This window comes from Genypterus blacodes, unplaced genomic scaffold, assembly GCF_046128005.1.
Source record: "Genypterus blacodes isolate CSIRO-AG114 ecotype Tasmania unplaced genomic scaffold, CSIRO-AGI_Gbla_v1 ptg000036l_1, whole genome shotgun sequence".
In the NCBI taxonomy this organism is placed as follows: Eukaryota; Metazoa; Chordata; class Actinopteri; order Ophidiiformes; family Ophidiidae; genus Genypterus; species Genypterus blacodes.
In genome coordinates this window covers 2,341,712-2,359,307 of record NW_027466849.1, presented here as the reverse complement: position 1 = coordinate 2,359,307, position 17,596 = coordinate 2,341,712, and the positions used below count along the sequence as shown (strand labels likewise).

General features: G+C 42.2%; 1 protein-coding gene across 3 annotated transcripts in view; it reads left to right on the top strand.

Annotated features, from left to right (window-relative positions):
* mpped2a (metallophosphoesterase domain containing 2a) overlaps positions 1–17,596 on the top strand; it is a 53,205-nt gene that overhangs the window by 5,304 nt on the left and 30,305 nt on the right. For all 3 annotated transcript variants that reach the window (XM_076147032.1, XM_076147031.1, XM_076147033.1), the window contains one exon: positions 13,998–14,179. In XM_076147032.1, coding sequence (XP_076003147.1) covers positions 13,998–14,179 — 182 coding nt within the window. The remainder of the gene's footprint in view (positions 1–13,997; positions 14,180–17,596) is intronic.

Below are 17,596 nucleotides of genomic sequence, written 5' to 3'. Positions count from 1 at the left end.
TTGACAGAAAGGGAGTTTATGTTACAACACAAAGAGTTTAACACCAAAACGGAGACATTTTGTCTGACAGAAGTAAACCAGCCTCACTCTGATCCTTGCTGCCCCTCTTTGACCCCTGGAAAACTAGGAGAAGCTTTATCTGGCCTACAATTTATTTTTGGATAATGCTGTTGTCCATTCCCACAGCTCTGTCTTGCCTATTCACTTTAAAGTAAACAGGATTAGTGTAGGGAATGGTCAGATAATTGAATTGTGTAAACAGCTAATGGAGGCCCTTACCTTCCTCGAGGTGTTGGCAGCGTTCACACTATTGTGCCACTGTGTTGTTTTGGGCTCCCTGTCTGCCAGCTCAGTGAACGCCTCGCTCGGCAGTCCCTCAAATGCGGAGAAGTAGACGAGGTCATCCAGAAGTTGTGTTGTCAGTCACCATTAATGGTTGAATATCACACTGAATACTTGCACATGTACTAGAACTTGACAGTCGTGTTTGAAGACGTTTTCAAATATTGCAATATACAGAATCTTCAAGCCTCAGTTCCCTGCAGTGTCCCCATGTGGGAACGATGATGAAGCCAAAGGAGCCTCATGTCGAGCAAAGCGGAAAGTGGAAAAAGAACAAACGCCGCCGATGTGAAACGGCTTCCTTTAAGTGAATCATCATCTGTCATCTGGAGGCTGTGGCAGATGACCACAAACAGGAACAGATTGTGGATGACTGTCGCCATTATTGTGTGTTTATCCTAAAGGACAAAGTCAGACAACAGGAGCGAAAATGACTCTCTGGCTTCTTCTGCATTGACAAATACTGTGAAAAGAAATGCCGACAATTGATTTTACATTTTTCACGATAAATGATGTCGTTCTCTCGCTAATTACAGAGTATTCTTATTTGTACGCGCATGCAACACTGCTGTTTTTCTGTCTTCACGTTTGGAGGCAAAGCCCCTTGTGGACGAGGATGTGTTGAAGCAGTGGGGCCTCTGGTAGAGATGTGTTTGGATAAATACATTAGGCTGTTTCCTGGCCTCCACAGAGCCTGCAGTGTTTTACTCTGTCATTCTTAAACTCAGACAGGGAACCCCAGTATCACACACACCCACGCACACACGCACACACACACACTTGCACGCCTACCCATCCCCCCACCACGTTAAAGTGCTTATAGAATACGCGCTCTGTTCTGGGAAAGTACAGCTTGTTTAGATTTGAGAGATAATGATCCGACTTGCACAAGGTTCCTCTCCGACTGCATCCACAGCTTTTGGACCCACATTAGGTTGATGCTTTCTCTAAAAACCTGTGGAGAAAAAAAATGCTGAAGTGGGGGGGTTGCCCGCCTTTTGAAATCCAATCCCTGTAAATGTTTCTTTCCCCTGCTGCTGCGCGCTGATGGACCCTGCTAGACAGAATATTTAGATTTCCGTGATGAAGCACAGCAGCGCCTTTTGTGCCGTGTGCAAGGTATCGCTCTCTGAACCACATATGAAAACAAGCCTGTAAAACACACACAGGCACGCACGCGCACAAACACGCACACACGCACACACACACACTTGGTGGCAATTACAAGCGAATGCTTTGGAACGCGACCCTGAAGTCAATGATGGCTTTCTTTGGAGCCCGGGACTCTATCTCTCCCCCTCTCTTTCACGCTCCCTCTTCTTTCTGTCTCTCATTCTCTGCCTTCCTCCCTCCCTCCCTCCCTCTCTCTCTTCTCCTCCTGCTGTGTGCGTGTGTGTGAGTGAGTGAGTGAGAGACAGACTCAGTTCAGCCCTGTTTGTATTTGTTTTTTTTTCCTATACTTTGTGTTTTTTTTCCTCGTGTCTCGGCCCCCTTCCTCGTCTTCGTTTCGTGAAATGAAATGCTAAGCAACTCGGAACATATGCTTCGAGTTGGGAAGGGATCGCAACAAATCCAATTTGAGTGGGATCTGAGCCAGAATTGGGGAAGGCAGGCAGACAGACAGACAGACAGACAGACATGCAAACAGAGGGCATGTCAAGGAGTTGAAACTCAAATGAGTGCGATTGAACACAAAACAGGACAGCTAATCGGTCTGATTGGGAGGGGGATAAAAACCTACATTTCTGGGCTTCAAAGTCGGCAAATCGGCAGGTAAACTCGTCGCTGAGTATGTAGAGTTTTTGCCGAATATACCGGCGGGCCAGCTCTAATAGACATTTGATATGATCTCGCGGGCCAAATCTAATTACACTGCGGGCCTGGGTTTGACACCCCTGGTTTAGCCTGTAGGGTTTAAGTTTCTTTTAACATTTAATTTAGCCGAATCCACAGATCTCAGATTAAGGATGAAAGATGAAAAGTCTGATTGAATTGAATTTCTTTCTGATGAGCTCCCTCTTTAAATTCAAATTAAACCAACGTAATAATAAAGAGGTTTTAAAAGGGAAGTAAATACCTCAAATGCAAAATGACAGGAAGTTAATCAAGTGCCCCAGGGTAGATTGTTGGTGTAGATTGTTTCTGTTAAAGTGATAATTTGGAATTTTAGAAACATACTTGGATATGCTGCATTTTACGAGTGTAATAGATCCTCCTACCCCGCTGAATGGAGAACATGCTGCTCCTTCTAAACGGCGGAGCTGAGATCTTTATGGAGGTATTAATTTGTCTAGCTGATGCATAAAGTAAACAAACCTACGGCGCTGGTTTGGCTCGGAGTAAATACATGGCTGTACAGTAATTGCTTCCTTTCCTCGGCAGATACAGTGGACGGCACTGCACCACCACATACTCCACCAGAGCTTTTTAGTCCTACTGGACATGCCACTCTGTGTGTCTGTGCCTGCCCAGCTGGAAGGTGTTGCTGTTCAGTATTTCCCTTCGGTTTGACATGATCATGATCCAGTTTATTGTTCAGGGTGTGCAGGTCAGCGTGCATGATGCTTTGGTTAGTTGGTTTGGAGGTTGCCAGCACTATTTAAATTTAAGGAAAATGCTGCCGTTGAAGTTGAAAGGGAAGCCCGTTCTAAACAGCATCATATGAAACACACTGCTCATGCCAGCAGAGTGACGTGTGTATTATTATTATTATTATTATTATTATTATTTCAACAGCTCTGTACGTCTTCATACAGAAGCATCATTTGTAAACACAGAGGACACGCTGCGTACTGAAAGCATTCCAGATCGCATGGCGTTAAAATGTTCTCCATTTTGTTTCCTTTTGGTGTGGTTATTGACTCGATGAAACATCATTCACACTACACACGGCGGGCACGCTGCATTAATTTTAACACCAGCAATTGGGACTTTTTTCCGACCCCCGCCAAAAAAGAAAAATGCAAGAAAAGGGATTGCATCATCTTTTCTTTCTTTCCACCTTTAACAAACTCCTTCTCCTCCAGATGCCTTGTTAATTATTCCTGCCCTCTGAATAATTGAGGAGCTCGTAAGTATGAATCATTTAATGACGCGGGGCCAACACAGCCTGCATCGCTACACATACACTCTGACACAAGCTGGTGGGAAACCGGCAGCCTTCACACATTCATTTTAATGCTGCTGCCCTGGTTGTATAAATGAACTCCTTAAGGATTTTTATGTGTAACATTTCCTTCCTCACCGTTGTGTAATGATATTGTAAAATGGTTGCAGTTTGTTAAAAAGCATGTGTTTTTGCGCGTTCCCACACTTTGACAAATAACTAGAAATGATTATACTCTGTATTTAAAAGGTTTTGTAATGGAAATCTGTATTTTGCAGTCTTTTTATAAGAGAAACTGTTTAATGAGGGAACATGAAGTCCTCAGCCTGTAGAGTCACATGGTGGTGGATTCTCAGCCAAGGTGCTGAGATGGGAATGAAATGAGACACATCCATCCTGTGTTAGTAGTTTGAATGCTCATGTGACATAATTTTCAATACAAAGTGGACTCTTTTTCTGTGAATTCTGCAAAAGAAACTGAGGGGGGTCACTGGGAAAATTAAAATAGTCAGAGAATTGCCAGTTTAACTATAGAAAATCCTGACACCTCGAAACTCTATGTTGTCTTATTTATTAATCAGTAAATACTTCAGAAGCGTCATTTTCGGCCGGTGCCCGTTGTGCACTTCTTCCATCGTCACACAGAAGTCATCTGTGGAAACATAAATAGGGGAAAACCAAACGGTCCCATTGCTGTATCTGTGTTTGCTTCATGTGTCTCGTCACGACTTAAACAATCCTTTGGGACGAGACAACAAAGCTTGGATGCTTGTCCTCTAGTGCTTGATCCTCTTTTATATTTCCCTAATGTATGGGGAGCTAACTCATTACATTTACTCTGTACCAGTACACTTTGGTCCTGGTACTTGACATCAGTATTTTGATTTTGGAAGTTCCTGTGAAACTACTCTTGAACTCTTAACTTGACATACTTGTGTATATATATATATATATATGTATATATATATATATATTGTATATTTGACTATCAGTTGAAATTTTTACTTAAAGCATTTGAGCACTGAGTCTGTTTTTCAATGACTAATGGTAATATCAGACAGAAAGCTTTCACTCTGTTGTCGGGGCATTTTATTACTTTGTGGTACAGCTGCACAGTGTTTAGAAACCAGTGTTTAGAAACAAACACTAGTAAGGTTTTTCTCTCCAACCGCAGGCTGATCTCTTTCTGTTTGCTAGTTGATGGGGTTTACCACAATTCCCTTAGTTTCTCTGCTTTTATGTCCATGTTCTGCGAATACTGATTGGCCGGTGAGTTCGGCTTACAGTGGAATGGGAAAATAATATATGAAATTAAGATAGAAATAATTATTATTTTCATTGTTTATCATCTATAACTACTTTATGTAGTCTACTGAAGAACATAACCAACCGCATCAGCTTTCTTCTTTTTGTTTAATGAATCAGTATGTAAATGATAAAATAGAGCTCAAACTGGTGGTCAACATTTAGTATAATTTAGGAGAAGCTGGGAATTATTTTGAGAACATTCAAGTCACAATTGTGCAAAATGTGAGCATTTGTAATCGAGGAAAAAAGTATTCGCTACACTCCACCATGAAGTATATTTATCTGCAGAATGTAAAAGCCATTTATTCTAAGCATTCCATTCCGAAGCAGAAGGTCATCGCTGACTTACCATGAGTCTGATAGGCAATCTAATATACAGTATATTATGTCTGAAAATTAGGATCCCTTGGGATGTGCCTTGACTTTACCTGTTATCACCGTACAGTTCAAAAGAAATCAAAAACGCTTGTCGGCAGAAGTGTGAATTTCCAGTGGCTAAGAACGGGCAAACAAGACGACCCTATGTGTTGCCAGGAGGTGGAGGCCTTTCAGATTTGCTCGACCTACAGTACCTTTGTAAACAACACTAGACAGAGTTAATAGTGACAATCACTGAGGGACCAGAGACCCATGACAGGGAAGGGGATCCGAGACAAATTCATCTTCCAGTTTGATGTTTCCATGGCTGTGATTTGAAGGTCTTTCAACTAAAATATAAAAATCTCAAAATTGTAAAGCCATGATTATAAATTAATCCATGGCACCCAAAGAATTGCAATTAATTGTGCGGCCCTCTGCTTACCTTGCCCTCTTGCCTCTCTAGTCCTTGCCTGATTTCCCTCCCAAAGAGTTTGTAGACGAGCCTCAGTCAGGCTTCATCCCTCGTGGGAACAAAGAGCCAATCCCATTCTGTGGCCTTTTGTTGCTGGCAGCCCGCTGCTGCCAGCCATCCGGAGTGGAGGGGCTTTTGTAACAGGAGAACCCTTGATTAAGTTCCCTGAGTTGCTGCTGAAGCCCTGCGGGATGGTGGCGGCGGTGGTGGTGGGGGTTAAGTGACAGTTGACATTAGACAGGTCTGTTGTTTTTGAGATTGAAGCCCTTTTGATGTCTTTGAGACATTGGCCTCTGTGCCCCTGAGCCTGGCATCATAGGGGATGATAGCCTGATGATGTCACTTCCCCCTCCAATATGAAAAACATTCAAACTGGCCCAAGCCTGCTTCTTCTCAAAAAGACAAATTGCCACTTGTGCTGTTTTCATTTGATGCTCATTATTCAGTGAGGTCGGTCATGTTTTTCTTTGCTAATCCCAGCAAATGTGCTCAGCATGCTTGGAACAGGAGTGTCAGATAATAAAGAGAAAGGAAAATATTACCTTATTTACACAGGGATTAATGAATTAGTCTATGGAGGGAAAGTTAATCACAACAATTTGAATTATGGATCAATTGTTTTTGTAATTTACCTATAAGAAACTCCCATAATAAGCCCTTTAGCAGCTGTGAGGATTTGATTTCTTATTTCATATTTTCTCTTTCATATTATAAATTGTCTACCTTTTGTGTTCTAGGATGAGTAAGAAGTTTGAACTTGGAACAATGGAACTTATCACTGTTCGCTTTTCTTGGCGCTTTATACTTAATGATGAATCAAAATGATGGCTAGATTACTCCAGAGGCATTTGATGCAGCTTGCAAGCAAAATGTATTGTAACTGGACCCAGAACACGACGAGGAATCAATATATTATCAATAGCAATATTGTGTTGTGAGATTAGAAGTCTGGGAGTATAGTTATTGTAATATCACGGTGCATCTTAAACTTTAAAAGACTTTTGCTCTGCCAACGTGAAGTGGTTTTGTTGCTGTGTTGCATTAAAGGAAGCGGCTCCTTCACCAGTTTGTCCTCGTAGCCATTTGCTGGTCGGTGTTTGTCCTCAGGGCCACTGCGTCTCCTCTCTCTCCGCCTCCCATCCCATCAGCCCTGCAGTCAGGCAGCCTTTCAGCAGCACAATTAAGGACTGTGCCGTAATGAAAGGGGCATTAGCCGAAGCAATTTATTTCTCAATGCAGCGCCGGAAGGTTCCTTCTGCGCTGATATTCCATGCAGGCTTTGTGTCTCGCACTTACCCATTATAGCAGGAGTAATGGGGAGGCATGAGGAGGACGCACCCTGGCTGAACAAATGGAGTAAATGCGGATTGGGAAGTGGGGGGGGGGGTCTTCTTTAAAATCAATTCTCATTTGGATGTTTTTACAGAGTGTTTGTATTTTACTCTTCCCTTGCGAATTTTTAATCATTGCGCTTCTACATTCTCTCTGTTTTTGCCCATTTTTCTGCTGGGGCTTCTTGTTTGCTCGGTCTCATCTTCTACCTTTCCCCTCTCTCCTCCCACCTCTCTTCACTCTCTCGCTCTCTCTCCGGCCGTTATTCCTGTGTTCATTTTGTTCTTCTGAAGTTTATTGAATTAGCGCAGACAGCTGAAAAGCGGGAGATAAGAGAGGCCACTCCTCTCAGTGAAACGGTATTACACCCTGGATGAGTGAGGTGTGTGTGTGTGTGTGTGTGTGTGTGTGTGTGTGTGTGTGTGTGTGTGTGTGTGTGTGTGTGTGTGTGTGTGTGTGTGTGTGTGTGTGTGTGTGTGTGTGTGTGTGTGTGTGTGTGTGTGTGTGTGTGTGTGTGTGTGTGTGTGCGCGCGCGTGCGTGCGTGTGTGTGTCTGATGCAGAGGTTGTATAGAGAGGAAATGGGGAGTGTGGTGTTTTGATGTTTTTCCTGAAAGAGCGATAAAGATGGTGTGAGCTCAATAAGTGTTTGTCTCCGGTTCAGCAGTAATTATCTTTTTAATTTGCCACCCTTTTAGCTCTTTGGACACACACACACACGCACACACAAACATCACATTTTGTCTGCACCTTCAGCACACAGATAATTTCTGTTTGGAGGCTCATCCAGGAGGTGATGAGGGACAAAAAGTCAGTGTGCTGATTCTTATCTGCTTCTCTGATATTTAACGGTGGTTGCTTTTTTTCTTATACAACTGCCAACTCCAACCAGCCAGTTGACATTGAATTAACTTGAACCTTTTTACAAATTCGACATGTCCTTGTATGTCACGTACTTAATGAAAAGCGCGTTGTTTATTTCCTTGTTGTTTATTTTTGCGATCCGCATGCTGTTCCAAAGGGCAAACTGAAGCCTTCCAGATCTTTGAATATGTTGCAACAGTAATGAAGGCCATCGTCTTCATCATCATCACGTGGAAAGCTTTTCAACTCTTATTTGTCTTGCCGTCTTGCAACAAATGCTTACAGTTTTTTTATGTCTATATTTACCCTATGAGATTTTCCATCATGCTGTACCTTTTTGTTTATTATTTATAATGAGTACAAATAATTTAGAATTGATATCGCAAAATCAGATGTTAACAATGTGAACTAAATTCATGACTTCATCCTTCCCGTTCTGTATCATTATTTCTGGAGGCAGATTGATTCTTGCATAGTCGTTCCTTTGAACCAACATCTGAGTCTCGATCCTCTTTATCACGTATGCATAGGTCGGCTTTAGTTGATTAGCAGCCCGTTTCCGCATTTGCCCTTTGACCCTGGAGTTTTTAAGTGGATGCCTCCCTGCCTGTGGGATTATTGACGAGAAATCATTAGCACTGAACCTCTGCGGTACGACTACATTAACAATGAAGGGGCGAGGACAAGGAGCTGCAGGCTAATCCTTCAGCAGCAGGTGACGGCAGGTACAAAATGGGGGTGCGCCTGCCCAGACTCTGATTGACATGTGCTTCTGAGTGAGACAAGTGGGCAGCTCTGAGTTTGTTGACCCCATTAACCCTGGAAGGGCATAAGGAAGGGGGGCGGAACCATAACCAAAACTAAAACACCAAAGTGAAAAAACCTTAATGTAGGTAATGGAATAAAAGGTGCAATATATTTCTCTCTGAAGTATGGAAAAGTAGGTTGAAAGGTTTCCACAATACTCAAAGTGCCAATTGGGGACATGCATTTATGCAGTTACTATTCACCCCTGATAAAAGTGCAAAATAAGAAGCACACCTGCTGGTAATGTTCTCTTTCATTAAACCTGTATTTGTTACTCCGACACACTAGTGTGTCCTTTCACGTTGTTGCTGTAAGATTTAGCGCTTCAACGACCTAATGACGGTTTTGTCTTTCTTCCTTTCCTTTACAAACTAGATAACTTAAGTTTGCGTTTCATAGCTGAGGTCAGAAAGGTATCGCGTCGTGTGATAAACAGAGTTAAGTCATTTCTCGCTGTGCAGCCTTGTTCCGCTCTGGAAGGCAGAGCGCTCTGTTTTTTTTCCCTCCCTAAAACTCGGAGAAGCGATGCAATCCATCACGGCGATAATGTGGCATCCTTAAAGAGCACGAGGAGTTAGGGAGTGACAGAAACGGCGACCTTCTTATCTGCCGCGAGTTTAGTGTCACATTTGAAGGAGCAAGCTCGGGCTGAACTTTGACCCCATTTGCTTGTGTGTTTTTCCAAAAGGCCAAGGAGCCGAGTGTGCTCCCCTGTCAGATGAAATATGCTACCACCAACATCACAGAGCCCCACTCCCACTCTCACTTCTTCTCTCCCAGCGCTTTACTTGTGTTTCTGTCTCTATGTGGCACATGGGACCAAGAACTGCTCAGCGCTCAATCTGGCTTTCCATTGTATAAATGTACCTCCTTTTCTTTCATCTTAACATTTTGCATCCCTCATCTACCCACACTGCGTTCTTTTGTATATATTTCAATTGTAAAAAGCAGTGAGTTTCTCAAACACTTAACAAATCAATGGGTGGATTTTGTAGAATAAGAATAATATTCATTTATTTCTCAAACATTCTTGCTACAAATTAAGATTTCGGCCATATTAGGACTAAATCACTTAGTAAGTAACAACAAAGATAATTTGCTCTGTGCTGTATTATTTAAACATATACATTTGTGTAAAAGCCTCCAAGTAATTTTAGCATTAGAATTTAAAATGTGTAATTTGTGCACTGGAACCATTAACACCCATATTTATGATGATTTTATACCAGACTGTTCCAGATAACAGTCCTGTGGTTGGAAGGCATCACTCAAAGAAAACACATTTATAGTTTAAATTCAGTCCTTGTGTAATGAATCAAATTGGAATGTGCAGCGTTGCATCGATTTCAAATGGAGTAACAGCAGAGAAACCTCATAAACCATCTTTGGAGAAAAACAGGCAAAACTAGTTCCTGACAGCAGGTCAATATGTGTTATTTACTGAATCCTCAAATTAAAGAAGAGAAAAAGGCAGGAGAGTGCAAGAGTGAACTTTTTAGCTGGTCCTTCCTTCAGACATACACGGTCCTGCGCTACAAAATGAATGTGAAAATGCAAGTAGCAGTTGTGGTGATGCTGATATTTAACATAAAACCAGGAGTGTTATTTATTCCAAAATTTTGGAAGGAATAGAGGTGAGGATAAAACTCGACGTCTTCTGGTTTCTGCTGAGGGATCACAGACATTTTTCAGAGAGCGGTAGTTTCTCAGACCTGGGTTTTGTGTCAGCTTCAATGTCACGGCGGATTTGAGAGTGTGCTCCTGCCCTCCTCCAGTGCATTAGCATTTTTGCTTCTCCCCCCATTCTGTTCCCTCTGCTCTCTTCCCTCTGATGTCACGCTGGAGCCCAGACATGTTAACACGAACCTTCATGCTAACACAGTTCAACTCTGTCACTGGAGAATTTTTTCTTCTTATATATATCTGCCGCGGGAGCACACAGACTGACTTTTTCCTTTTCACAGTCTCCGTTTACAATAGATTAGAGGCCTCCACTGTACTGCTGAACTTCTGAACTCCTCTATACATTACTAATGAACCACTAGATAGTTATACAGTCATATGTTAAGAGGAAAGACAGAGGCCCTGTGTGTGTGTGTGTGTGTGTGTGTGTGTGTGTGTGTGTGTGTGTGTGTGTGTGTGTGTGTGTGTGTGTGTGTGTGTGTGTGTGTGTGTGTGTGTGTGTGTGTGTGTGTGTGTGTGTGTGTGTGTGTGTGTGTGTGTGTGTGTGTGTGTCCAGTGCAGCACTATCATGAAGGTTTCTTGGCCTGGACCTGCTCTAATTGATAGGGGCTGCTGGTATTTACTTACGTTCTCAGGGTGGATTGAATCTCAAAGGGAAAAGAAGGAGATGGAGGTTGTTTTCCTCCTGGCCTTATTTTCATATGGCTGCTTGTGTGTGTGTGTGTTCAGTATATGTACAAGCTTGTGTGTTTTCTCATCCCATGTGGTTCTGTATTCCGTCCTTCTTTCATGACGAGGGCTGTCGAATCAACTAAACCTGCATGACGTCCAGGCACCACAAAGCACCAAATCTAATCAGCAACCAACCTCCAAAGAATGAGCTTGTGTGTGTGTGTGTGTGTGTTAGACTTATTTACTGCAACTACTCAATAACATTATCTCTGTGATACGTATTTCATTTTGTCCTGTGTATTTAATATGGAGCGAGGCCAGTTCCTACACAACCTTACTGCTTCCTCTCGTCTGGGTTAACCTGCCGTGTGTCACAGTGACTCTGGATTCTCCCAGTTGAGGCTGTGGACAAGCTGCAAACTGGGACAGGACTACTGAAAATTGACCACTGACCACTGGCTGCCGGGCTCCAAACCACAGACTGCAAACTAGAGGTTGCTGACGAGTTTTATAGGTCTTCTAGTTACAGAGTGAAAATGGCAGACTACCAACAAAAGGCATCATAATTCCTCCTACTCCTAATTACAGGCTACAAGCTGTAAAGACGAAACACTAATAACTACAGGTATAGCGTTCACATGGTGCCTATGAACTACAGATGGTCACTTCAGGCTTAAGATGATGGCTACAGAATGCATACAGTGTCTATAAACGAAGGTTACACATTGTGTATATAGGCTACCGATCAGCGATGGCGGTTGGATAATGTCTGTAGCTGACGGACAATGGCCACACTCTATAGTGGTTTCAGGATATAGATTGTATGGACAGATACTGGCCAGGGACACCAAAGCAGATAGCTACTGCGTACGGACACCAGTATTTAAGTTCAGTTTAAAAATGGCTGCTAAAGAACGCGATCGCAGATGTCGGCCACTGGCGGTAGACTGGAGACACAGGCAGTAGTTGTAGCTACATTGTGCAAGCTACAAGGCTGGTGACAGATGTGCATAAATGTGCCACAGAATTCCAGCTACAGATGGTGGCTACAGAGCACAGACAGCAGCTCCAGGCTACAGACTATAATATAGACAGTGAGTACGTTTACGATTAAGCTGCATACAAATGACGTAATCGTAGGATGAGGCGAGTCAGAGTATCTATGCATGCGTAGATACTCTGAATAAGATGTTTACATGTCTTAATAAACTGATCACATAAAATCAGAATATACTATCACAATCCAGATCTGTTACTCAGAGTAAGCATGTGTTGATTTGGGCCAATTTCAATGGCAGTCGCTGAGTTACTCCAGGCTTCAGCCTTCGTTTATGCACTCTTGATGGTGACTAGACTGTGGTTACAATCGGAGCCGTGCCATAACATAACACCTCCGCACAAAATCACTCCAAAAGCAAACAAATTTGTGTGTTTTGTCAGAGCTGACCCGTATGTAACATCCTGCTCAACGTTGCATTTTGAAGGCTCATTTTGGAGGCAATTTTCCTGTTTTCCATTTCAGTGTGATTGTTGTTCCCCCATTCCCCCAAAGAGGTTTTCCTTTGTGCTGAGATGCCTATTTTCTCCATCTTGGTTAATGACGTCTTCGCTGGTGTGAAATCTTTTTATTCCATCTGGTTCTGTGTTTATGTTTTCATGCCATGTTTGCGTGCATGTTAAGTGTGTGTGTGTGTGTGTGTGTGTGTGTGTGTGTGTGTGTGTGTGTGTGTGTGTGTGTGTGTGTGTGTGTGTGTGTGTGTGTGTGTGTGTGTGTGTGTGTGTGTGTGTGTGTGTGTGTGTGTGTGTGTGTGTGTGTGTGTGTGTGTGTGTCAGGTCGCAGATTGGCGTGTTGATTGTGTGTCTGATGTTGTCTGCAGAGTGACATCCCTTCTAATGAAATAATGGTCTTATGGCAGATTGCACATCTTGGACTTCAATTACAAACAAGGTTTTGTTTCTCCTTCCTTTCAGTCAGGGGAGAAAATACAGCTTTTTCTTCCTCTTGAACAGACATCCTTATGCCGAACAAAAGACCAAATAAATGGCTTTCCCAGTCAGACTTGGCTCTAAGTGTTTTTCCTGTACATAATGGATAAAAATGACATGGCATGCCTTAATTCACCATCTCTTTAGCTAACCCGATGCCACAAAACAGCCCCTGGCCGCCTTCTGTGCCCACATCAAGATAGCGCTTGTTGTTTTCCAGCCTCAGCTCCTCATTTTGCACTGTTGTAATGTCTCCTTTCCTTTGAAATGCATTTTGTTTTCCTGCTCGCTTTGTTATGTTGAGCATGTAATTTGTACAATAAATGGTGTTTTTAAGTTTGCAGTTTTCAGCTATCTGGTATGAAATTAGCATAAATCTTCCCAATATAGGTTTCAATATCGAGTGCATTTATATAAATGATCAAAAACGGACACAAAGAGAACACTAACTGATTTGAATTTCAATTGCTGCACTTCTTAGAGGGGGTGGCCTTCCAAACAACAGTATTGGTACATTTAAAGCAACGCCGTCTCTGCACTAAAAAAATAGAAAGGTCACCGCTCAGAAAATCGTCTAAATTTAGTGGCTTTGCTTGAAACTCAAAAGAACTAGGCCAGGGTCAGAAGTCTGTTTTTCAGCCTGAATTAAATTTTTAGAAACACTTTTCTATAATATGGAGTTGGTAAATTAGCCTGAAGCCAATGATGGGGATTGGGAAAGGATGATGAAATTCTCCAGACAGTGGAATAGGCGCTCGGCTCCGTCTTTGCAAGGTTTTACATAAATTAGGATATTGTTCAAGAACTGACCTGCACTTGTAACTCCTGGATTCCCAAATAGCCTCTGTTTCATTTAAAGCTTACTTTAATTTGACAGTTCACCTTTGTTCAAAGTTGTTGGTTTTTCTTTTACCTTAAGCCCATTTACTGAGACCGTATTTGACCAAACATGTTACAGCCTCCCCTCTGAGAAGTGAACTGTGCATCGTTTTATTTTTATATGTTTTGAATATTGGGGACCGTGCCCATCTTTTACTTATTTAATTCTTCCCTTCTTTGTTTTTCAGGGTGGACCCAATTCCCTATGACACTCCCAAGCCGACGGGACACACCAGGTTTGTGTGTGTGTCCGACACACACTCGCGTACAGACGGGATCCAGATGCCCTACGGTGATGTGCTGTTGCACATGGGGGACTTCACAGAGCTTGGCCTGCCCTCAGAGGTTAAGAAGTTCAACGACTGGCTAGGTACTAATCTGCTTAAAGCACACACTCATTCACAAGCCCCGGAACGCACGCATCCTTCTCACACACCAAGCTCAGACACACGCAGACTTACATGAGGGGGGAGGATGAAGGCATGAGGCATGTTGCACGTAAAACCAGTAACTTGACCACACAGCGATTCCCCACTCCCCTCTCGACCCCACAACTGTTGTGCTAAAGTGTCCAGTTTAACCCCTGTGACCTAACAGCCTGGCTAAGTTAACCTTTGACCCCTCCCCCTGCCCCTTCTGTTGTGGGTGCGTGCATGCTTGCCAGGTTTCAATCCAAGCAAGTGTTTAGTCACTAGACCCTCCACACAAGAGTTGGCAGATTTAAAGTGGCTCTGAAGTATACAATACATACATATGATCAACGTATCAAAAGCAAAAGCGCAGAGTCTGAACCTTAAGCCCACAGACTGACAGCTATCACCTTAATGTCAAACAAACATAAATAATTGAGCTGAATTGCTTATACGTAATATCTGAAGGAAAAGGATGTGCTTTTGCTTCAGTATCATGTCAAACTGGCACTTAAGTATTGTCTTGATGTGTCTCAAAATACATGTTTTACAGTATTATCTGTCCATGTTCTTTTCAGCAATAGTTTTAATATTTATATTTAATATTAATTAATATTCAGGGGTAGTGGGTTCTTTGAGAAATTTGACACATCAAAAGTGAATATTAAAGTGGAAAGTAGCAGTTATACATGCTGCCGATCGTACACTTGGGTTCACGAAAGCATGTGGATCAACCCTGACACCATCTACTCTCTCTCTCTCACTACTGCCCTTTGTGCTGCTAAATGACAGTGGACAAACTTTGGGGGTTGGGAGGAGTTTTGTACCAGAGCAGTGCTTTATTTGCCCCTAATTCCCCTGAAACGCACAGACACACGCGTGTGTGTGTGTGATCCATCTGTGCTTTATGAAAACAGCGATATGCAGCCATAATGGTTTAGTCAGTGTTGAGCAAAGTGGAAAATGGCTTGCCGCAGTTATCAGCTCTGTAGCTGTTATCCTTTTGAAGGCTCTGTGTGTGTGTGACACAAGGTGTGTTGGGGGAGGGGAGGTGGGTGCAGCGCCTGGTCCTCAACATCAAATTCAAAGGGTAAAATAAAAGCAGTCAGACTTGATTCAGATGTCTGACAGTCCCAAAGGCGTTTGCATCAAAATAAAACTTGTAAAATAAAGAGATAATAATAATAATAAAAAAAGAGAGTGAGGGCGTACACAGAGGTTAGAGTTGTTTGATTTATGGGTTGATTAATTCATGAAATTTAATTTTGGCCTTTTATTAAAGATCATATCAACAAAGTCACATTGAATTCATTTATTTTTTCATCTAGTTGTCAATTTGACAAAATCTGATTTGAAATGTCAACTGAGGATCTTTCAAGAAATCTGGTGTTTTTACAATGCTGTTGCACAAGAGTACAAGAGTTTACACTGTTACGCTTTAGTAGACTTTTATATCGTATTGTATGATGGCCCAATGGTGTTCTCATACAGGTGTTTCAAAAACACTTGATAAGGCCATGATTTCTGTGGCATGATAATTATGAAAATGTCAAGAATCACTGAAAATATTTGTTGCTTGCAGTTTGTATTTTGCATCTTCTTTTGGTGTTTCCAGGGCAGAAGTTCAGTTTGTGTTGTGACTTTTGCTGTGCAGGTCTGTGCTTAAGCAGCAGAAGAGGGTTCATCACAGGAAGGGCAAGTTAATGTAAAAAAGCTTTTGTGTCTACAAGGTCTGCTTTTGTTGTGGCAGGTGTAGGCAGAGAGACGCAGATAGAAAGAGGAATCAGACACGGGGGAGGTTGAGAAGCGGAATGAACAAATGATAAATAAATTCATTCAGAAATCATATTTTTTATGACATTTTCAATATGATGCATTTGTGTTGGATATCTGGTTGAACTAGTAAGTTGTGATGACAGTCGGCGGTGACGGTTGAGTGATATTTAAAAAACGTAATATTAAGTTATAACTTAGTGTTGAGCTTCACAAATTAGAGTTTAGAGAGTTTATTTCATCTGTGTTTTTACATGTAAACCAAATTTATATGTAAATGTTCATTTTAGGACATAATGGAACATCAACAACATTAGCCCAATATTCCTGATAAGAAGGCATCTCCTGCTGACAGTATTAGTAATATAATACTACAGAGAGTGATTATCAGTCTTTTATTCAGGGGGCTGCATTTAAATCTGTGTAATTCTCTAAATGTGCAGAAATCCTCATTGATACACAGGCTTCTTTAAGTAGTGTCCAGTTTGTCCAACTGGGTCAGGACTGAGCTGGCAAAGTAACATGGCAGATGGTGGCCTAAGAGTCATTCACTAGCCTTCTACTTTGTGAGCGTGTCTAAGGAGCATAATGTGTGCCTTTTAATGTCTGACTCAGTGTCATCAGTAGCCCAGTGCTGTATTTAGCAAACATTAGCCTTTACCCTTACACACCCAAGTCACCCAGGAACAGTCAAACCTTAGTGTTGTGAACTGCAGGTGTTTTCCCTTTTGAAAATCTTTCCATTTGTTTGAGAAGGAGTTTGTTATTTCGTCAATCAAATACCGAAATGAATGTGTGTTGTCTACATGACAAGCGGTCTGGCTGGGGGGTGGCGGTCATGAAGACGTAAAACCTCTATAAACAGAGCAGTGTCTGTTTGCAGCTCCTCCCTCCCTCCCTTCGTCCCCCCGCTCCTTTCAGAGGTTTGAACCATCGACTGGCATTTGGCCTGTTGGAGAAGATCAATGTTGAGAAATGAGCATTCCCTGACCCAGCCTCTCCAAAGCTGCCACCCTGGCTCTGATCCCTCTGCTTTAAGCTGCTCCCTCTGGCCTCCGCAGTGTGTTTGTATGTGCATGAGAATATCCCCGTGTGCACAGATGTTTATTGTAGAAACAGGCAATGATGGTATTTGTGCTACAGTGAGAATTGCTTTTTAAGAACAGATCCAGGGTTTTGCTCATTAACTTCATTGCCATCCTGATTTAGAACAATGTACAATGCTTTGAGGTAATGCTAACATCTTAAGGCTTTTAATAGGCCCTTTTTTTTAAAGTTTCATGTGAATAATTACAGCTCTGTAGTAGTCCATGCACATATTTCTCTGAAACCATAAACGGACCTTAAAAGGCGCCTTGAATCATGCTTTTCCCAAGCTAAGAGGTAATTATTCAGTTATCTATTGCTTTTGAAATTTTAGTTCCACGTTTGCAAAAACCAAAGTTGGCTGCTTGCCCCAAAATGATGGATTACTTTTACCCACTAGGTGTAGTTTGTAGTTGTAGTAGTTTTTGTCACGAGGGAGCATTGTTCATCATCGTTAAGATTTCAGGTTGGACCTGAAAGTTATTTTCAGATGGACCATTCATCAGTGTGAATATCTA